At 42.8% G+C, this 23499-nt stretch overlaps 1 protein-coding gene across 3 annotated transcripts in view; it reads right to left on the minus strand.

Annotated features, from left to right (window-relative positions):
* pik3r3b (phosphoinositide-3-kinase, regulatory subunit 3b (gamma)) overlaps window positions 1-23499 on the minus strand; it is a 159290-nt gene that overhangs the window by 61730 nt on the left and 74061 nt on the right. For 2 of the 3 annotated variants that reach the window (XM_070908306.1, XM_070908305.1), the window contains 2 exons: window positions 19552-19744; window positions 17027-17112 (listed from right to left, as the gene is read on the minus strand). In XM_070908306.1, the coding sequence (XP_070764407.1) occupies window positions 17027-17112; window positions 19552-19744 (279 nt within the window). The remainder of the gene's footprint in view (window positions 1-17026; window positions 17113-19551; window positions 19745-23499) is intronic. The other variant, XM_070908307.1, reaches the window with a different exon arrangement.

A 23499-nucleotide genomic window follows, 5' to 3' on the forward strand; every position in this document is an offset into this window, starting at 1 on the left:
CTGTTTTTTGTGTTTGAACTGTCACACACTCATTTATGGATTCGGTAATCTATTGGTCGCCACTTGTAAAACTAGAATGAATTCTTAATTCCTGAAGAGCAGACACCAGTTTTTCATTTACATAAATAAAAAGGAAATTAATAAAAAAAAAAAGGGGGCCCAGCAGAGAGACGCACCTCACTGATTATTTTAAGATATGACATTTCTAAAAGAATTAACAGGCACCTAATTGACATTGAGGAAAAAGGGGACGTAGACCCCTAATAGGAAAAGTCCCAGGTTATAACACACACACATAAACAACAGACTGCACGTGGGTCATGATAATTAACCCGTACAATCAAGACGCGGTCCTTCTGTTATCGCTCAGTAATTGCAGACTTCTAATCCTCATTTAGAGTAATTAATCATATGTGAACACAGAGCTGCTGCCAATTATGACACATAATGAGAGCTCATTTAGCATTCATACAACAGAGCCAATCATTTACACTCAGCTCTTCATCATCACCACCACCATTGTTCTCCTCCTCCTCCTCATCTCCATCATCATTATCATCACTGTTATCGTCATCATCACTATTTCCATCGTTATCGGTATCATTATCATTGTCACCATCATCATCCCTATTTTTATTGTCATCATCATCGCCATCGTCACCAGCAACATCATCATCACCAAATGAGGACAATAGAGTCGACTTCTTCATCACCATATTATCATCACAACCAAGATCATCATCATCATTGTCGTCTTCATCAACCTTATCCTCATTATCATCATTATTGTCATCATCAGTGTTGCCATCATGATAATCATCATCATCATCATCACCAAATGAGGACAATGTAGTTTATTGTCCACTTCATCACCACCATGATCATCATCATCTTCATCACCAACATCAGCATTGTTATCATCACAATCACCATTACGGCCATCGTCAAACCATCATGAACTTCCCTGTCACCATTATCATCCCATCATCATCCTCTCTGTCACCTTCATCGCCATCATGATTATGATTATGATCATCATCATCATCATCATCATCGTCAACACTATCACGATCATGATTGTTATTATCTGTATTTTCATGTCGTTGTTCCATGAAACTGCTTCACCTGAGTTGCACTGGCAAACTCGATTTATCTCTGGGGGGGTTTTGAGCAGTGGTGGGGCTTTAAAGGTCCCTGCATTGTTAGGCTGAATCCAAATGTCCACCTCCGGACTAACGGACAAGGTGATTGCTCAGAAAGTACATTTCTGAACTTTGATATTGACAAATTGATGATATTTATAAGCTGCTGAACACAATATTATCTTCACATTAAACCCTCGACATTCACTACGTAAATGGATTAAAACCAACCAAATTATTCAGCCTTCATATGTATATTATATTATCAAACCTCACATATTTACATCAAAACCATATTGTTGTGGATTATGGGAAATTATCTGAACAAAGTCTGAAGAAGTCTTCACCCCAAGTGGACTTTCTGGAAGTCTGCAGAAAGTCTGCATGAGGCTCCTTGTGGACTTGATTAGAATGAATTGTGGATTTGGACAGCTATGAATATGATATCAGATATGGATTATCTCTATAAGGAGGCCCGACCGCAGTCGTCGGCTGCCTCATCACTTATTAAAGAGCCTCGCTGTGGATCTCTGAGATGAAAGCCGACTACCTCAGAGACTCCGCGGCGGCCGGCTCGGTCAATTCTCAGCCTCAATCAATAGAAAAGTTCTTCAACTTTTGACTCAAGTACAATTCAATAGGAAGTATTGACGCTGAAGGAGCCAACAAAGCGCACAATAAGACAACAGAACAACATTTTTGGCCACCGAGGAGCCCCAGCGCTCGTGTCCAGGGGTGAAAACTGGCCCGTGCTTCACTTTGACACTCCTCTTTTTATTCCTTCACTGCTCTTCTTGAATAATAAATGTATACAGAAATAGTGTGGGCTGCCAGCCCCTCTTTACATAAAACATTGATGTGGTCTGCAGATTGAAACTAAAACAGTGACCATGTGAATCTTTACTGGTGCCCAAAGGATACAGCTTGTCTGGAACTGGCGAAGAAAACAGGAAAAACACAGTTTCCTTTGAGCCGTGACCCCGTCACCTGCAGGTTTTATTGACATCCAAATGAGGCCGCTTGGCTAAAACTGCGAACACCTACAAATTCATCCAAAAGCTTTAGCTCCCTGCCAACTTCTCTCCTCTCTAAGCCGCCCTCGTGGTTTTGACCTGCTGGGATCTGGACCAACAGGGACACCTTTAAGTGTATTATCAGCTGACCTGGGACAGCGTGACACCCTCAGAGATTTGGACGAACTGGTTTTACTGACTGATGTGAGGGAGTTTCTATTGTTTAACCGTTCATATTGTTCCTGCGCTGGTTTCCAGTCAGTACGACAGATTTCAAGACATGAGTCCTCAGATCCGATTCATCACTTCATGGCTATCACATTTACTCACTCTTCCTTCTGTAGCTTTGGACCAGAACTCATTGAACATTAACTGAGGCTTTAAAGCTCAGACTAAAATCTCTCTCTCCTGAACCTGTTCTTTCAGTTGTGCTAAATTGTAAAATTGATCTTTTTCTCTCTCAAATGTGTGCTTATGCTTGTTGTTTTCTCTTGACGTAAAGAGCCGCATTCCTCGAACAACAGGTGGTATTTAAATAAAGTTATTCTTTTTCTTTGTGTTAAACTTTAAGAATTGACACAAGGGATTGTACAGTAAAACAGGAGACACATGCATTTGCATTGCAAAGATATTCAAATGTTAAATTCAAAAACATTGATGTACAAACTCTGATAGTCTCACTTCACACTCCAAACCCACACACACAGAATACTTCAGCATATCATAAACTAATGTTCAACAGCTCCACCAGTTACTTCATCTGAATCACATGTAACTGCAGTTCATGAAGCGTGTGTAGCCTGGTTTGTCTTTGCGATGGAAACAACAAATAGTAATGGAGGCAGCCGCACCACACTAAGTGGGGATTTACGTATCACTACATTAAAACAGGTTGCACCACACAGACTAGTTACCACGTATTCAATGTTCGATGTCACTGAATATCTACACATACACATAACCACGATCTTCCCCTAACCATGTCGTCGTTGCCACGCACAGATGAAAATGTAAATGTACTTTGCATAAATGTAAGGTTCTGCATAATCAATTTCCACGTTCAGCGTTCTTGTCTGTGCACAGAAAAGCTTCACAGTTCTTTTGAAAGAATCTACCAGATTCCCACCGAGACTTTAATTCTTCAGTCGACGCAGCACTGCTGCAAACTACAGCCTGAAGTGACACCAGAGCCACATTAACACTCTCTCTCTCACACACACACACACACACACACACACACACACACACACACACACACACACACACACACAATCCACTTGTTTGATTCGATCAACAGCAGGAACATTTCCCACTTTTTGACTAATTGAGTAAAAAACTCCTTTAGCCCTCTGTTTGTCGATTTGTGTGTGTGTGAGTCGTCGTCTGTAGAAGTGTGTGTGTGTGTGAGATGTGTGTGTGTGGACGTGGAGGGGAATCCCTTTGGGTCGGGCGAGCGGGTCGAGCCAGAATGAAGCTAATGAGATTAGTCAGAAAGTCGGGAATTAAAGTGTGCACACTGAGCTCGTTGAAAAGCTAATTTAATCAGGTCCTTGAACGCGGCGTTGGGCTCGGGACAGATCAGCCGCTCTCAGGCGCCTGATAACTAGTCGCAGCACAATGAGGTCGTTCACTGAGGGCCAACTGAGGACACGTTTTGATTGGTTCACATGTCACAGAGCTGTTGAAGGAGTTTGGCATTGTTTTATGTTTATTGCCTAATGTGGAAACACCACCATGGTTGTTTTTCCAATGCTTCAAATGACCAGTTTACACGTTCCTGACAAGTAACCTCTTGCGATAATGTAAAGAATGCCTCTTTTCCCTCAGTAGAAGAGCAGGAAGTAGTGAGACATTGTTATGGCAGCACAAAACCACGATTCAGTTATTTGTGCATGCGTGACAAAAGATGGGACCGCATACGCTCGGAAGCCAGACTTAAGTGCAAAGCCGCTGCCTAAACTTAATCAAACCTCAACCACAGAGAAGGCCGATCATAAAACGCTCATATAACTCATTTTGGAAGGCTGACTGCGACAGTGGAAAAGGAGAGAAAGGAGAGGAGGGATGGGGGGATAACCAGCGAGGAAGACAAAGATAGAACGACAGAGAAGAAGAGGGAAAAAAAAACCCCATCAGAGCCGGGATGGAAGAGATAGAGAGAGAAGGAGAAAGAGGAGAAGGAAAGGACATCTGCCGTTAGCTGCAGGGTCTGAGTCCACGCCAGAGATGAGGTCAGAGCAGCCTGCCGGACCGCCAGGCTGAAGCACACAGGTGAGACTCCTCGCTCTACTGGTTCCACACACTTTCACTGGCAAAATACTGTGTGAGTGAGTCTTCAAGTGGAGAAAAATATAAAAGAGTTTCTGATTCTTCTGCAGCTCAGTCCCTCCAAGAAATGTAAAAAAAATACAATGAACAGCGAAAGTACAGAATGGTTACGCTCTATTTTGACATCAGGTTGCATCATTTCACATATTTTATTCTCTGTAATCACAAACAGATTCACACCAACATCAGAAAATATCACTGCATCACACAGGGATTTCACCTCTCTCACACACACACACTCTCTCGCTCTAACTCAGTGGCATTATGACCCGTGTTAATGATGCATTATATGCATCTGGCCCTTTTCAGCGATGCCAACCTATAATATTGAATACCCAGCCTCAGCCTTAAAACCTACTTTTAAATGTACTTTTTAATTTTTGTCACAAATGGCTTCACATTGCTGTTTGTCCGCTGCTTCTCAGGTCAGATAAGCTGCATTACATCACCTCTGTAAGGGAGGGATGTGTGCCAACACACTGTACCTTTCCAAGGTCGCTTATATAAGAAGGTGGAGCATTCCAGAAAGGCTGATGGTGATCAGTTGTATCATACCAATGTCTGCATGCTATATATATATATATATATATATATATATATATACATTTGTCTGTTTGTCTGAGACAATGATAAGGAGAGATATTTTCATTATTCTGTTGAAAATACAAAACTCATTACTCTTGATCCCTCAAAGGCACCACGAACGCATCAGAACATGTGGCCTGGTTTTGTGTGTGTGTGTGTGTGTGTGTGTGTGTGTGTGTGTGTAGCTACAGCACATATGCAGCCACATGTATGTGTGCCATGAGATGCAGCAGATTACAGTCACCTGTGGTCCTGCTGCCTCAAAGCTCGGCCTGTCAGCCACCAATTACAGCTCCCCGGCTGCCCATAAACCTCCCAGCATGAGAGGAAAGGTGAGATTGTCTCTTTGTAGGAACCTAAGGAGGGAAATGACTCTCTCTCTCTCTCTCTCTCTCTCTCTCTTATCCATCTCAGTCCTTATAAAATCAGGCAGATTTCATATCTTTTATATAAAGTGCCCTTGACCTTCAAGCAATATGAGGAGCTTGATAGAGCATCATAATGGGGCTCTATAACTTTCCGTGTGGTTGAGCAAGCGGAGCACTGCAGGCTAGCAGGGCAGCTTGCTACAGATTAGCTGTTAAAGTGTGTTGCCATAACTCGTCGAGCCCGTAAAACATATAAAACAAAGCAGGTCAGGTGCTGGAGGCTGCAAAGTCAGATTGCTGGAAAGAAAAATCCAAGTCACGTCTTCGTCTGTTGAATGTGAAGATGTTAAAAATGTGATTGTTCAAGGATAAGGTTGACGTAATTCTGTATTCTTATTATTGTCCACAATCCCATGAAAATACCCAAACCAATCTGGTGGGGACTATTTTCAGTAGCGGATTAATACATATTTGGTGTGTATTTTTAGGATTGAGTCAAAATAAACTACAGTGTGTGTGTTCATGGTAATGAAGGAACATGTCACCCAGTGCAACAGTGTGGCTCGCTGATGTTTTTAATATTTTTTGGACAACAATGGAGCTCTACGGCACACAAGAAGAAGATATATCACTGCCACTGACTGCTAGCGTGTTAGCCATACCGCCTTTATATGCATGTCAGGATAATGTGTCCGTCAACATGTTGCTGCACACCAATGGCCAAAGGAATAAATGGATCCAGCTTTAACATAATGTCAGTTGACTGAAGACAAACAGATTTTTTTCTTTGCAGAGAAGCTGGCCGTAGAGGATGTAGAGGGAGGGGGAAAAAAAGAGGACCTTACAAACACCTACCTATCCCTAGACGCTCCTCCATCAGTGTATTTCTAAACTTAGCATGAACAATTCGTCACCTAGGTTAGCTAACAGAGGTCTAATTCTGATCATCTGGAGTCGTGAAACCCCGGAGGCTGAATTCACAAAGCCTTCCAAGGCTGAGAGCTGCCCCAAACTGACCAATTTAGGAGTAAAATTCAACAACAGAAAAAGCAGGATGAAGTGCTTTGTGCATACTGATCAGCCCACTCTGTGGCCAGCTGTTCCCAGAGCTGCCCAGAGGTAAAGAAAACCGACTCATTAGTAATTCAAATCGGGCTGAGTCAGGAGGAGAAAACTGTAGGTCTGATTTAAAAACAGAATTATTACTGCTGAAGAACAACAGATCCCCAGTGAAACGAGGAGGGAGAGAGGAGAGAAGATGTTCAGACGTGAAGAGAGAAACATACATATGGATGCAAACTGATGCCATGACCCTGTGTTCAAAATACAGCATGTTTCCAAAAAAACACCGACCAACAGGGGACGCCGAACCTGACGTTGAGAGATTTCCTGTGAGAGTTAAAGTGATATTCCGCCCAAAGTCTCCTGTGAGCCATGAGCATGCATGTTAGAGTAAAGCTTCCGCATCTTTGGAAAATAAAACTGTTATGTGTCTCTGTGAGACATTTAAACCTTTATTGGAGCTATTGGCTAAACCTGTACTGATTCAAAGAGTCATTTGGATGTGTGGCTGTAGACTGAGCCCACTAAAACCGAATTGTTGCATTGCTGACTGTTCTTAAAGGCTTTTTGTCGCGATGGATGTGTGTCAGTCACATCCTCATGTCTAACACCTTGTCTACACAGGATGCTATTCAGCTGCCTGTTTCACATGCAACATGTGAATCAGTATACTTGTCTACACTAGCTGAAAACCCAAAGCATATTTCGATGATTCAAGCCTTTACCTCAGACTTGATTTGCATTGGACAGTGAATGCTACCAAAATCTTTCTATGACAAACCATCCACCCTGACCTCTTTACCAGGAGGTTGTGCAGCGCTAACAGTTCCATGTTGCCTCCACTTTTGCTACTGAGAGAGGACAGTCATCTTTATTTGACAAAAGCACAGGTTGCTTAAAGTTTTTGAACAATCGACTGATGCTGTTATGGGCAGCTGAGTAGGAAGTGGAACAAATGAGCTGCTTTCGTTGGAACCATTGAGTCACCATATCTGGATTTTTATTGTTAAGTACGTGTATTGTGTTGCCCCCTTTAGGACTCAGGTGTTTTAGCTCCACAGGGATGTTGAGAAGGAACAGTGCTGACAGGAGTTTGCAGTGCGGAGGCTAGGATTTAGGTATTATTTTACATAAACTACTGTATGTTTCTGGCTGAACTTGGTCCAACAGTCCTGTCATTCTGCGAGTCCTTTCTCGGTCTGAAGAAGACAGAACATATTTTTGAGAACACTGCTGCTCTGACTGCCTCTGGCCCCTTCAGGTGAAGTCAGAGAAAGAGAACGAGCGCTGAACAAAGACAGAGCTCGGAAGAAAGAGAGAGAGGTGGTGGCAAACAGAGACATAGACAGGAGGCAGCACATTGGTATTCACGGCTGGTTTCAGCTCACCCATCCGTCCCTGCCTCGTATTCTTTACATCACATTTGCCCTTCAGTGCGGCAAATGTCTCACACACAGCTGGTGGAAACCACACATCTGCTCGCAGGGCGGCTGGACAGTCGATCACATGCACACGTCTGTGCTAACATGTTATCCCGCCAAGCTGAAGAAAAAAACAAGCTTTTTTAATTGCTACATGAGAGGATCAGATGTTTCATTTTCATTTTATCACATATTTATGTGCATCATTATAACTTTGGGTCATAAGTTTGTGCATTATTGATGGCTTGTGTGGAGAAAAAGATATCATTTAACCATAAACTGCCAGTGAAATAATTGCAGCCACTCCTTGGAAGTCTTTGCAACATTTCCATATTATTATTCTGTTAATGTAATGTTCTTCTCTCAGTAGTAGATTGCCTCGACATCAGAGCTCCTTCGACCGAGCGTCCAGATACTAAAACGTCTGTAGGGTTCTCACTGGTGAGACATGATGCAACATGAGCAGAACTCTGTTTTAATGAGGCTGCAGCCCAAGACAAGGTCTGAACTTTTGGTCTTGAACAAAATATTGAATGTGAACTATAAGTCCACTTTATTTAACACACGAGTGAAGAGCAGGGTTGTCAGTTAACACACACACACACACACACACACACACACACAGTTATTTATGTTATTATTCAATAAAAACAATGTCTTGTGCTCCACTGTTATGCATTAAACCAGACGAAACTATCTGTAAGAATCTGTAAAATGATTAATTTTAACCTGCAGGATGATTGCACTGTGAAACTTCCATGGCCTGCTAGGACTAAGTCTTATAAAGTTATATAAAAGTTATAAGAATATGAACATGTAATATATGAGTGTTAAAGGGCTAGAAGAAACATGATAATAAGACTCTGAACTTCACAAAATCATCGGATGTTTTTGGAGAATGGTAACAAAAGTGGAAAAAGAGAGATGGAGGGAGGAAAGGATGGAGGGAGATGGGGGCAGTACATGGCATGAAGTCTAGCTTCTGTGACCTTATGATCCTTAAAATTACATATGAAGGGATAAACACGGGAGCCAGGGGCTGTTTGATGTTAATTCAAGCTTTACATGAGCACATTACAGCAGAATTTGGACATTAACCAGAGAAGAGCTTCTTCCCAGAATACATCATAAAACAACTCAACCAGAGAGCAGTGTGCTGGATGATGGGTATTATAAGATAATCTTCTAATAGAGACTGAGCTGAGGGATAAGGCTGTGTAGGGCTGAGGGATGGTGCTGTGTCGTGGGGAAGAGGACTATGCCGCAGAATTTTAACCTTTTAAATGTGGCACTTCTGTACCGTCGGGGGAGGTCTTAAACATCCTGTCCTGAAGGAAATATCTGAGTCAAAGGTTAAGAGAAGGGAGCAAAATATTATGACATTTTCATATGTTCATGGCTAAAGAAGAAATATGGTTTTCAGCATTATCTTGGTGTATGTCTAAAGTCTGCGTTAACCTACGGTGTTTGCTCTATGTGCTGCTGACATCTTTGCCAGGACACTGCTGTAAAATACATCATGATCTCAGCTAAGCCACTTCCCCGGTTAAATGAAGTTATAGTAATAATAAATGTAGGGTAAAGTCACGGTAAAGGCATGCTAACATGCTCACAATGACAAAGTTGACATGTCTAGCAGTTACGATATTGACCACGTTACTAGCTTGGTTTGATGCGTTGTCATGTTAACATTTGCTACTGCTGAGGCTGATGGGTTTAATTTAGCAGGTATTTGGTCTTAAACCAAAGTCCTGGTGAAGTCGACCTGATGATGGCGCAAGATGAAAAGTTAAGGGAACATCAGAGTTACAACAGTTCATCCTGAGGAGACCATGAATGTCGGAACCTAATTCCATGGCAACATATCCAATCCTTGTTGAGATATGTCAGTCTGGACCAGACAGACTGGCCAAATCCTTAGAACCACTCTGGTGACGTGTCTAAAAATGACTGTCTGGTTAGCTGGCCTGCTACCCTCAGAGGGCATGGCCCCGACTTTGTTTGAAAATTTAGCCAAATGAAGAAAAATAAGAAAACAAAGTGAGTTCCAGGACAATGACGTTCACCATGGAGCGAATGTCTATGCAGGACTCCATTTTGGGAAAGGGAATTCTGAATGGTTGTGACAAATGGGGCTGGAGTTCATATTCAAAAATAAAGAATGTGCTAACAGGAACGAGGCGGCGGTTGAGTCAGGCAAGTTCTTCCACAACAAACTTAGAAAACCATTTCTTTATGGACCTGGCTTTGTGAATGGGAGCATTGTGGGGTTGAAATGAGAAAGGGACAAACACAAACTGTTGACCAAAGGTTGGAAACCAACTGTCTAAAATCTAATTTCATGCTGTAGCATTAAGATTTTCCTTCACTGGAACTAAGGAATCTAAAACAAACCAACAGGGCTGTCCGCACTCCAAATATTATATATATATATATATATATATATATATATATATTTATATATATATAGTGCAAATTGATGACATCATTAACCTTATCAGGAACATTATCAGGAGGTACTCGTTCACATGAGGGCTTCCACGATTTCATGACCCCCTTAGATTGACAGCAGCGGCCCTGACTCTGTCTGTGTGTGTGAGTGTGTTATGACCCTCACCTCCCGACCTCCTATTGGGACTGACCGGGCCACATGTCTCTCTGCATCCAGCTAACAAAGTCATTTCAAAGGCCATTACCTTCATCTCACGCCATACTGTGACCCCTGACCTCATGATATGATGAAAGAAAGAAAGAAAGCGCGAGAGGGAAGATCTGCTCGAAGATCAGATTTGTCAAAGATCTAAAGTGGATCTCAGTAAACCCTGATACATAAAATCCAGGTGAATCTTAGTCGTCTCCAGACAGCGAGCCAGAGAACATCTGCTACTCGACCGCTACGAAACAAAGTGATTCAGGAACAACAAAATGACATCAAGGCGAATAACAGTTTGAGGGGTAATGAGCTTGAACTCGCAGTGGTCTGTCCATCCTTCATCTTTCAACAGGATACTGGTTTTGAAATGAAGAAGGTTACCTGTCCATCATCACACACTTTGCGACTTGATTACAATATCCAAATATTTTATCTACATAGTTCCACAAAAAAAAATGGCAAAGCTGTCAATATAAAAATGGCCTGTGGTGCAAAAGAAAAGGCGTTAGAAAGCATTATAACAATGAATCCCTCCCAGTGTAACCCTCCACACGGCGTGAGTGTGTGTGCATGTGTGTGTGTTATTAGCTGGTACACTGAGCCATGTAATTGTGTGCAGCTGACGGAGCACAGGCTGGACGGAGACCCACAAACATGCCAAACACTAATAAATACACGCTAAAAGCGTAGGACTCGCTTGACCTTAATCACATTATACAATCATGATCCCCTACACATATTCACACACTGATGTGTGTGTGTGTGTGTGTGTGTGTGTGTGTGTGTGTGCACTGTTGCTGACCCCATACAGTAGGATTATACTGAATGTTAAGCTGGCACTTTCCTCCCAATGGGATAGAGTCAGGACATGACTTAACTGTGAACCCTTCACACACACACACACACACACACACACACACACACACACACACACACACACACACACACACTCAAATGGCTGCTGAACTCTCACACACATACAGTTGTACGTATATATACCTGTACACACATGTAATATTTATGTATCTGACATGCAGTCACACTCTCACTCTAATCTCTCTCATACAAACAAGCTCATGGGTGATCTCAGATCTGTCCTTGGCAAAGTATGAGTGAGTGTGTGAGTGTGTGTGTGTGTGTGTGTGTGTGTGTGTGTGTGTGTGTTATGAGTTTAAGATAAGGTCAAGGTCATTCTCACATTAGCAGCTGAGGGGCTTTAGATTTCTGATTTCCCTTCATTTGTTTTTACATCAAAGTACTAGTCCAACATTTTGGGAAATATGCTGATTTGCTTTCTTTCCAAGAGTGAAATGGAAAGATGGATACAGAGGTGGAATCAGGATGTAGTTAGCCTAGCTTAGCATAAAGACTGGAAGCAGGGGGAAACAGCTAGCCTGGCTCTGTCCTACCATCAAGGGCTGCAACTATCCATCCATCCATCCGTCCATCCATCCATCTTCTTCTGCTTATTCAGAACCTGTTCGCAGTGGCAGCAGACTAAGGTAGTCCAGATGTCCTTTTTCCCAGCAACATTTTTCAGCTCCTCCTGGGGGATCCTGAGGTGTTCCCAGGCAAGATGAGATATATAATCCCTCCAGCATGTTCTGGGTCTACCCCAGGGTCTTCTACCAGTTGGACGTGACTGGAGAACCTCCAAGGGGAGGTGCCCAGGAGGATCCTGATCAGATGCAGGAACTATACCTCAGCTGGCTCCTTTTGATGTGAAGGAGCAGCAGCTCTACTCCCAGCTCCCACCGGATGTCTGCGCTCCTCTCCCAATCTCTAAGGGTGAGCCCAGACACCCTGCGGAGGCATTATGGGTCGAAACACCAATTTCTCAATTAATTGATGAATTCATGTGGTTTAAAAAATGTCAGCAAATACTGTAAAATGCCCAACACAAGTTCCCAGAGCCCATAACATCTGCAAATCTCTTTTGTCCGATCGAAAAACCAAATATACTCAATTTACTATCACGAAAAAACAATAAAAACAAAAAATATTGACATTTGAGAGGCTGGATAAACCCAGCGGGACACAGAAGGAAGAGATTGAACAGAGGACTATAATGATGTGAACAGAGGGAGACACTGACAGCCGTAACAGCAGCCAGCTTTGATGAAGCTGATGAAGTCTCCGAGCAGTAGATTTTACCACCAAACCCTCCTCGGCTACATTACCAGCCAAACAAATGGCCTGAGAGAGCAGAGAGAGAGAGAGAACCAGTGTGTGTGTTAATGTGTGTCGTATTCTTGCCAAGCTGCGGGCACGGTTTGCGTGCCTGGGAAGGAAAACAGCTCATAACAAAAGCAGAGAGAGAGGGCCAGAATGTGAATGGGTGTGTTTGGGAGTTTGCAATCCTCCCTTTTTTCCTACTGATTCTGGCCTGCTGGCTGACACATTGGCTGAACGAGACAGAGGCTTCACATGCGAGTGGTGTGCACACACACACACACACACACACACACACACACACACACACACACACACGCACACACACACATGCATACGTTGTGCAGAGATCGGAGTCGGAGCACTCAGGTGAAGCAGTACCGGTCGTATATTCAGACTCCATTTGGAGAACATGGCTCGGAGGGCAGCTCTCCTGAGAGGTCAATGGGCATCTGCACACACACACACACACACTCACAGTCACAAACCTCTGTTAAGGGGTTAACATACCGCCAACAGGCACTGTGGTGACCCTTGACCTCCACTAATGCTGTCTGCAGGGGTGGCAGGGGAGGTAATGGCTGAGAAAAATGCTCACACATGAACCTGACCTCCCTGTTTTAGCCTGCCCCGCTCTGTCTCCCTCTCTCTCTTTCTCTGCCGGCATTCATCAAACAAAGAGAAGCTCAGTCAGACAGGCAGTCACCCTGTCCGGCCACTGAAACAGCAACATGACCTGAACACACACACACACACACACACACACACACACACACACACACACACACACACACCATTAAATGACATGACGTCTCACTGTTAGTGCTGACAATGGAATAATCATACAGAGACTGCAGAATTATTGTGTTTCAGGGCAAAATATCATACAATTCAGAGTGCAGTGTGTATGAATCTGTCCCAAAGCTCTGCGACGCATCGAGTTGAGTGAAAGAGTTTATAAATACAGCCCAGTGTGTACTGTGTAGGCTACAGGGCATTATTATTATGCATCCTAGCATCTAAAAGCCTCTCAGTCACATCAGAGGTTGTGAGTGGTGACAGTAACTGTCTCATACGATCTCAGCACAGACGTGATTGGATCATTTACAGATCATTTAAAACGTTATTGACAGAGTTAATGTAATGAAATTGAAATTACCATTAAGAGGTTTTTTTTTTTAATTATTGATCACACGTCACACAGAGGGCTACATCTATACGGTTAACAATCTCAAATCATTTATATTACAACCCTGTCTCCTAAATTACATTGATATACAAAGAATTTCATCGATTCCACCGATTCATCCATCACTTCATGCAGCGATTGACCACATGTGAAAATACGTTCTCTCTTCTGTCGCTTTTCGTGTCCCTTCAGCTGCTCTTCATCTCCATTTGTACGACTCATCCGTGAGTCTATTAATGTCCTGGCTGAATTCACGCCTGCCCTTTTAAGCAGCTAATTCACATCCGGGAAAAAAAAACAAAAAAACCCCGGATGCTCGAGACTCGTGACTACATGTAAATAAAACACTGACACTGATCCTGAGAGCATAAATGAAGAATTGTGTAAGTGTGTTACATCAGTGCCGTATCCCACATCATTCCCCCTGATTACAAAGCAAAAAGAGAGTTCTGAGGCTTTATTCAGACACCCCACAGAGAGAGAGAGGATTGTGTAAGATATGTTACAAAAGACACACTTCACAGACAGCACAAAACAGCTCCCTCTGGTCCTTGTGTTTCTGTGATGTAAGCTAGTCTGCCAACACACACACACACACACACACACACACCTATAAGAGACACAAGTAATCACACACTCAGTTTTTCTCTCCTGCTTATTTTAAAAGTAGCTTACCGATTTCACACATAACTTTCTAAATATGCAGCGAGCATGCGTTCACATATGTTCGACACCACAATACCGTAAGTCCTCCCACGATGTGACACCCAGAGGAGAAGCCCGGTGAAATGTCAACTGTGTTTAGAAATCTTAAAATCGACCTGAGCGTGTTGAATGTTCTCGTGTGGACGCTACACTTTAACATTTGCATTTAATAGATATTCGGGATCAGGACAGCCCGACCCCTGATGTATCCATTCTCTCCCCCCGTCCAGCAGGACAAAGGTTTATTCCATGAATTATTGATCGTCCTCCAGACATCATCCTGTCTTTTTCTGTGTCACCCACAAAAAATGAAAATCGAACAAACGACACCGGAGTCTGATTTGTGGCTGTATGACTCGTGTGCTGTCTGTGATCGCCTGCTGCACTGCTTTGCAGTGAGTATTCACCACCATACCATACAGAGCAACTAAGGGTCAGCAGTCACTGGCTCCAAAACTTCTTCTGACTCGACAGCAGATTTAAAGTCAGTATTTCTTTCCACAAGCTCTCAATTGATAGTTTAGCTTCTTCTGATTTTTTGTGAATGGTTCAATAAGATTTCTTAGCTTGATAAGAAATATGTTTAAGGAAAAAGATTCTGTATATTTTCCTCAAATGACATTTGTCAAAGGAAGTTGCAAACTGTCTTATGCCCTTGCCTGGTCATGTTCAAACCATAAATCAGACTCTCATCTGATTATTAGTCCAGCACCTCACCAGCATCACCTCTGAATGAACCTCTGGCCCATATAAAGGAAACATAACCCCTGAGCAGCCACTATAATCACTGCTACAACCAATATGTCGACCCTGGCCTTAACACCATGGCCCTCGACAGACCAGTACAACCATATACACATACACACTGACCTACTGACATCTATACACACACTGACCCACACACGATGACCTCAGCAGACTGGCTTAGCCCTTGCAATCAGCCACACACCTGCTATCTGACCTTTGGTTCGTCCTCATGGAGCCTGATTGATCTCTCCACACCAAAGACTCACGAGCAGGTTCAAGCTACCCTGTGCAGGTTCTTCACAGCAGTCTCGACATGTTTAAGGCCTGATCTAAAAACAGGAACTGCGGTGAGCATCTTAGGACATTTCTTAGACCTCAGCATCAGTTCTCAGACTCATTCTAAATGGAATAAAGAGGTCAAGTCCAAGGTGTCGCACAACAGGACAAGCAGAGAAAAACCGGTTCAGATAAACGATATCAGCAAACAAGTAGACTTGTATCAGACCAAACAGCCTCATGTGAAGGTCAACCAGCTGACTTTGTAAATGTTCCACCAGAAGCAACAATGAGAGCGCTAAACACTGACTTAAAGACTTGTAAATCAGGCAAAAAACAGCAGATTGGATTCCTAAACTCCATAAGCATGTTGCTTACTTCAAGAGTTCAGCAGTTTTGGATCCAAACCCTTTCTTTGCATTTCTTTCAATCAGAGATGATACAGCTTTTCTCATAATGGACTTGCAACTGCAAAGAGCACAATGGCCAGCAGGTGAAATCATAAATGTGAAGTTCTGATGGCCTTGTAAAATCTTCTGACGTCCTGCTGGGCTCCTGCACGGGCAGCAGCTCGAGGACCACGGTGTCCAACGTTGTCAATGTGATGTTTTTACTGTTTTTGTGTGGGGCCAGTGATGAGCATGACAAGGGTCAGGTGACATCAGCAGGCTACTTTCGTCTTTCAGTTAGACATATCATACTTGAGATCGCTTCACCTCTGGCCCAAAACCTTTCAGCCTAAGAAAGGATGTTGTTTTTCTATGCTTTCGGAGAAATTATGCTGAGGTCTGAGAATTTTTCGAAAGTGTACACTTTACAGTCCATATACACTAAACCAGACGTGCCACGCTCTCATTCATTCCCTCACTCTCAGCTGTAACGGTCCAGCAAAGCAGGAATGCAAAAAGAAAAACATCACAAAACCGCCGTGTTTTGTTACCATAAACTCTGTACATCCAGACTGTAAACTAAACTAAAGGAGAGCAAAGTTAAAGCTGTTATTTCATGCTTCATGCCCAATTTATCACAGCAGCTTGGGCAAAAGATTTGTGTTTTCCACATATTTCATAAACCAAACGTGTGTTTTCCGCTGCAGTTTGTGGTACAGTGGGGAAGGGAAGGGAATGTCATGTTTCCAGTGTGAGAAATGTATGGTGCTACACTTGAGAAACAAACTTCAGCCATAAGCTTTGGTGTGATTGTTCAGTGTCACAAAAGAATCCAAGCCAAGCGAGATCACATTGCACACTATTATGACACAATATACTGTTACACACCTACAAACAAATATAAAGGTTGCCGAGAGAAAGAATAAAAGAGTGTATGGGAGAAGGTTTGTGTGCACATGCATGTTTATTATCCTACCTGGTGCAGCCTGCATCTCCATGAGACCTCCTGTTGCGATTAAAGCCTCCAAGATCCTGACGTGATGCTCCGGGTTCACGTCCGCACTGTTGATAAAAACACAAACATGAACAGAAATTGTGGTCAAATTGCAAAGGACACTACTGAACTATGTGTATCCACTCAGGCTTTGGATTCACACATTTTTCTTTTGGTCTTTTCATGAGACGTGTTGACAACAAGAAGCCCAAAGAATAGAATATGTGTGACTGTCTAAATGCTTGCAGACAGAACCATCTCGGACTAATCAACATTTCCACACACGCGAAATAAGCTAACATGGTTGAAATGGCATCGCATGCTATGATCCGCCGCCCCGCTCTTTATCCGCCTGTTGTGCACGTCAGAGGTGAATAGCTTGACCATGCTATGCAAACAATCACTGCCTCTGACTCACTGACTACCTCCCCAAATCCACTACATCTCCACCGCACACTACGCCACAAGGAGAAATTCCTCAGTAATTTCTGGAAAAACAGACGCAGGCGAGCTTGTGCAGGGTACAGAGAAACCAAACAATACCATCAGCCCTGTTAATGCCATTCTTTCAGAGTTCAGACATCCAGCTCTTAAACTGCAGGATGTTGATATTACAGCGGAGCCAAATATCAGGCTCGAGTTTTGCTGTTAGCAAGGGCAGAGCTTTTACTACAACAGTATCAGATCTTTGTGCTGGATCAAGACGATCTCGCTGAACTGATGAAATGAGCGGTGCTTGTTTTGTGGATGGATTTAAATAAAGTGCTTTCACTTTCAGCGTCCTACATTCAGCCCAAATGTTTGTTTAGTTCTTTGATTGGCTGATTCACAAATGTAGAAAGACATGCAAATACCCTCTCCGCCCAAATGCAGTTGCAAGAGAAGTGATTGTGTTTGGAGTAATCAATACTTTTTTTTAGGCAGATGCTATTTGCACCCGAGTCGGAATAGCCAACGTGGCACTTGCACTGGTATTTGTGGAACCTGACTAAACTGCAACCGTTTCACCACGTTAACCACGTTAACCACTGAATCCCCGCGGCCGACGCTGAACACCCGGTCAATAACCACCCTCGGTCTACACTCGCAGCATCATCATCCGCAGACGACGCTCACATCGGGTGTAAATAGGCGAATAGCTCCTGTGTAACTATTCAGGGTGCTAATAGACACAAGTTTTTCATGCAACAAATGGAAAGAAAAAATAAATGGTTGAAATGCAAAAAGAGCATAAATGACATTTCACTGTATGAGAGGCACTCTCATCGGTTCTATTTTCATCATTTGTGTCTTGATTTAAACTAAAACGACATACATTTACATAATTATTCAACGACCATGAAACATGCACCTATTGAAATGTGCAAAAAGGAGAATTTACAAGATAATTAGACTATTTTCCTACAAAATGGTATAAATAAAATACCATCTTAGCATAAAATAATGAATGATTTCCCCTTTCCTGCTACATTTGTGCTGTACTACACATCTCTAATGATAGAGGTGATGATCTGCCCACAGCTGCCCACCAGCGTCTATAGAGAAGCAATACGAGAAAGGTCATTTTAAGCATCCAGGGTTCCGGAAATAAAAGTCACGTTGGAGCACTTTAAGACTCAGGTGGACATGAAACTCTCACAGTTGAATCAGCAGGACAAACAATGAACAACACAGTTAGAAAATATCTGGTTCTTCGATCAAAACAAACCTGTGGACATAAAAACTGAGGGAAAGAAATCAACTATGGTTCCCAAGATGTATCACAGTTACAGAGGTTAAGATTCTGTTGCTTCTGCCACTAAAAGCGAGATGAAGCTAACGATTTGTAATCAGTTCAGTTTCAGATTCTGTGTCAGTTTTGGATGAATTCAGAATCGATTGGGTGGTGATTTCTTGACTAAGCATTGTGAACGTGCTACAGCTCTGACTCATGCCTCCGACTGGCTTCTTCTCCATATCTTTGCCAGCTGAAGCATCGCAGTGTTTGGAGCCATCTGCCATCGCAAACATGATTTCTCAAAAACAAGCTTGAAATCATTTAAACGGGCGGCCATTACAGAAACCTATTTCATCATTACATCATCTGGGAGCCTCCTGTGTTTCTAGGATGAGGAACATTTAGGGTTGAAAATGGTCACAACTCACAACATGAAGTCCTGATTTGTGGAGATAAAGAACTACTTACTTTGGTTTCCTTATATGAACATCTGGACACGTGTTACGTCTCTTACATGTTAAAGTGTAGTCAGCTTAGGTTACTTTCACTAATGGAGCCTGAAGCTTCAGTACTGTTGCTATGGTTACCTGCAATTTGATTGACCTTGAGCACCGATTAAGAATGAAGGTTAAAGTGTTTAACTATGTTTTAGCTGTACCGGCAGACGATTTCAATGGACACCTTCCAGCCAATCAGAAATGTGTATCCTCTGTGGCTGAAAACTGAACCAACAAGGTAACAAAGCGCACTCAGTTAATGTGTAAATGAACGAAGGGTGACGCCCGCGTACCTGAGAGGAGAGGGCTTGAAGATGGCCTCGGCAAAGGCCTGACCCAGCAGCCGGGGACCGGCCTGGCTGTGCTGGCAGACCCGGGCCAGGTGTCTGCTGAGGTGGACCAGGAGCTGGTGGTTGGCCTGAGGGATGCTGGGAGACTCCAGGATCCTCTTCAGTCTCTCCCCGCACTCCTCCACACTGGCACTCTCTACAAGACAAAAGCAACACCAGAGTGGTTTCTTTAGACCGTTAAACCAGAATTAAGTAATGTTTCAGCGAATGTTGTTCCACTGCACTGTCACAACTGACACAAGATATTTTGTACGCTACAGCAAACAAAATACAGCTGTATGCTGGAGCATTAAGATTTCCCTTCTTTGAGGCCAAGCCAGCCACAAAACCAAAGCTCCTTTTGGCTGTGCAGTGTTTGTTTTCCATCCAAATGTTAAGATTTCCCTGCTAACCAACCAAAGGAAATACAAATGTTTGTGTGAAGTCCTACAAGAATACTCAAACTACAGGGATCACGCGTGACCTACACTGAATACTGTGCCTGAACACATCCAAAGTAGACTCTGCTCTGCTAACTGTTGCTCTGCTAACTCTGCTAAAGTCTTTTTTTGCATCTATACGTGGAAAAAGTAACATAACCTTTAAAAACACTATTAAATGATTATAAGAGCAAAATCAAAAAGCACATGTAACAGATGGATGGACGGTCATTGTGAACTGAGTGTTGTTGGAAGGTTGATTTGTTCATGTTTGACGGAGCTAAGCTCACAGTTGTCCCCTGGTTCCAACATTACACCTTCAGATCAAGTGTTTTACAGAAGTTAAGAAAATAAAGTGCATGCATCTGTGTGTCTTAGTGCTCGGTGGAGATCTGAGCGGACACCCTGAATGCCACATGCACAAACATCTCTCGCATTAAAAATCATTTCACACATATACATTGAACACAGAGCAGACGTCCTGCTGCGCTGCACGGTGAGCAGCACCTCCATCAATATCCATCCGAGCACGTATCCTACTGCTCTCCTACTTTGAGGAGATGCATGGTCTTGGCAGGACATCAGTGATTTGAATTCAGATCCAGTCCAGCAGCCAGCTGCTAGCCAGCTAGCCTGACAGACGCTATGGAGAAAATCACAGGGGCTTCGTATATGGATGCTTGTAAAAATGACACAGCGGGAGGCGGCGCAGGGGATAATACGACTCCTTTTCTTGTATTAGCCCGGGGTTCAGACAATGGGCCGTGTTTGAAGAGGACCAGACGTATTGACGAGAGCTCTCACCACAGGTCCTTTACCACCGCAAACAAGCTGCAAACAAGAAAACATCTGTGCCCGAGCCTGCTGTGTGCTCGGTTTACGACGGGGGAAACTCAGTGGGAGAGCACAGATCTGCTACTGAACACCAGACTTATCAGATCCATTTATCTCTGTCTGCGCAGGGATTCCATTTGTAACCAAGTTCTTCTTTTAGATTCAGTATTTTTATCGTATAAATTTGGATTTATAGTCCAGCTTGTCCTCGTGAGATTGACTAATTGAGACTGAAGAGTGAAATTAAAGCCATAGGTTTCAAACCAAAACCTGATTTGGACTCATCTTTGGTAAAATCATGCACTCTATGTATGTGTTTTTAAATCTTATGTTACATTCACAGCAATGGAGGATACATGAGAAGCAACATTTCATCCACAACCAGAATGTACTGACTTCACTTTGACTTCGCAATGTCCTGATTTAAAAACATCTTCTGTTATTCAAAGGATTATGAATGCGAGTGAGGAAGAACTGTTATCTGTGTCTTTCCATGATGTGAACATTCGTAAAGTCGGCTGTTGTCTGGAGCTTTAAGCGCAGAAACCTGAGGTGCATAAGAATTAGCCTGATCATGATAAACATAAGCATGAATGACCTTGAATATTAACCTCATACAGTGTGGATCTTTTGCTTTGATTTTACAGTAACTACAGGATTATGTCTTTTATTTTAATTGCAAAAGCATGCAATAAGAAGGAAAGCTTGAGTAACACTGAAGGTTGTAGGTTTAAACACAAGAATGACTAAATTAAATGTTCAAAACGGAGTGAACAGAAAATAAAAACTTGCACAAGCCTTTCCTAACCTTCCCTTTAAGATTATACTGTGTTATCCAGCGTAGCCAAACGCTGCAGAGTACAGAGCACAGTGCAAAGGTCATGAAAGGTTTTCTTTTTCAGTTGTAGATAAATGTGTTTGTGGACAAAGACAAACTGGACTGCTGCTTGACACACACACACATATATATATATATATATGTATATATAGTACAGTGATTTGTGTGACGCAGTGCTCTGCATGTGTACATGCTGTATGTATCCCGGTGTTAGAAAGCTGATATGTATTGATTGACCATGTGAGGTATTGGTGTATTTGGTCCTCTGTGCAGGAACTTAAGTGTTCCAATCGATCCCAATAACTCAGAGTACCAACTGACTGTATATCTGACAGCTGACTGATTGGACAGATGGAGGAAGAAGGAGAGAAAGAGAGGAAGAGACGACTTGCAGTAAAACAGCTCCAGATTTTCACAGAAAAATCCAGCCCTAAAACACGACATAACATTATGACGTCCATTTTACTGTCTAAACAGGGAGGGTCACTTTTTTAAAATACAAAGTAATATCCTTTTTAACAAAATATATTTATCTTTTTAGTGGCCTATTACAAGCACCACTCCCCACAATCCCAAGGTCCTCCATGAATTAAATATCAATAATGAGTCTGGGAAAGATATTACAGCTAAAAAAGATGTTTTGCCATGAGCATGTGTTACTGTGTACAGTATATGTGAAGAACCTTCAAGCATGTCGGTGTATCTATCTTCCTATGTGTTACCATGTTAGTCTTAAGCAGTGTCCTCATTTAGGATCCTAGTGGCCTGAGGGTAGAGGGTCTTTCCCAGCCTCTCAGTGCCGGCCTGGTGTATCCAGAACCTTCTTCTCGACCGCAGCAGGAACAAAAGGCTGTTATGTGGGTGACTGAGATCCTGAACACTTCGCCTAGCCTTAGTCCTTTATGCAGGGTTCACGCCTGCAGGGAGTACGTAACATAACAAGTTTAGTTATTAAGTCATAATCCTTAAGATTTCAATCCTGGTTGGTTTGGCGACACGTGTGGTTATTGGTGGTAATGGTGTTTTATTAATCCAGGTCCCAGAACACACATGTGTTTCCCACCAGGGGCAGCAAACAAGGCTTGAGCTGCTTCTCTGTCAACCTGCTTTTAATTTTTGGAAAGTATTCATTACAGAAGGTTTCCAAACTTCCAAGTATCTAATGTCATTGTTGGTATTAATCGGAACACCCCGAAACCATATCTTCAAAAACTCTCATCTCTTATATGAGCTCAACTCTCGAGCATCATTTTTGTTTTTTTCTCTCTTTCTCTTTAATATTTACTCAACAAAATGTCTGACGTGTGACGTTTGTCTGTGTCTTTACTGTCGTGATGGACGACGAAAACTACCGTATCGAGAGGAAACTACAGAATGCCGATGGATTTCATGACGACCATAAACAGTATGACAAAATGAGGCTTGATATAATGGTTATCATAAGGACTATAAATGTAACATTTACATCAAATGTAAAAAAGTGCATTTCAAAAGGAGAAATGTTGACATTTTGGGAATGTGCAACATTTATGGGATCATTTTTGTTGCTGTCAAGGAGCGCTGGGGGGCTCATGGAAGTTCAGGGATACTTGAGGTGTGTGTGTGTGTGTGTGTGTGTGTGTGTTTTAGGTGGGCGGTGATGGATGGCTGACAATCTGCTGCAGCCTGATGGGGGTCATGGAAGTCACCTCTCTCTGTCTGACCACTACTGATCATAGACGACCACCACACACACACACACACACACACACACACACACACACACACACACACACACACACACACACACACACACACACA

The sequence above is a fragment of the Enoplosus armatus genome, chromosome 7 (genome assembly GCF_043641665.1).
Source record: "Enoplosus armatus isolate fEnoArm2 chromosome 7, fEnoArm2.hap1, whole genome shotgun sequence".
NCBI lineage: Eukaryota > Metazoa > Chordata > Actinopteri > Centrarchiformes > Enoplosidae > Enoplosus > Enoplosus armatus.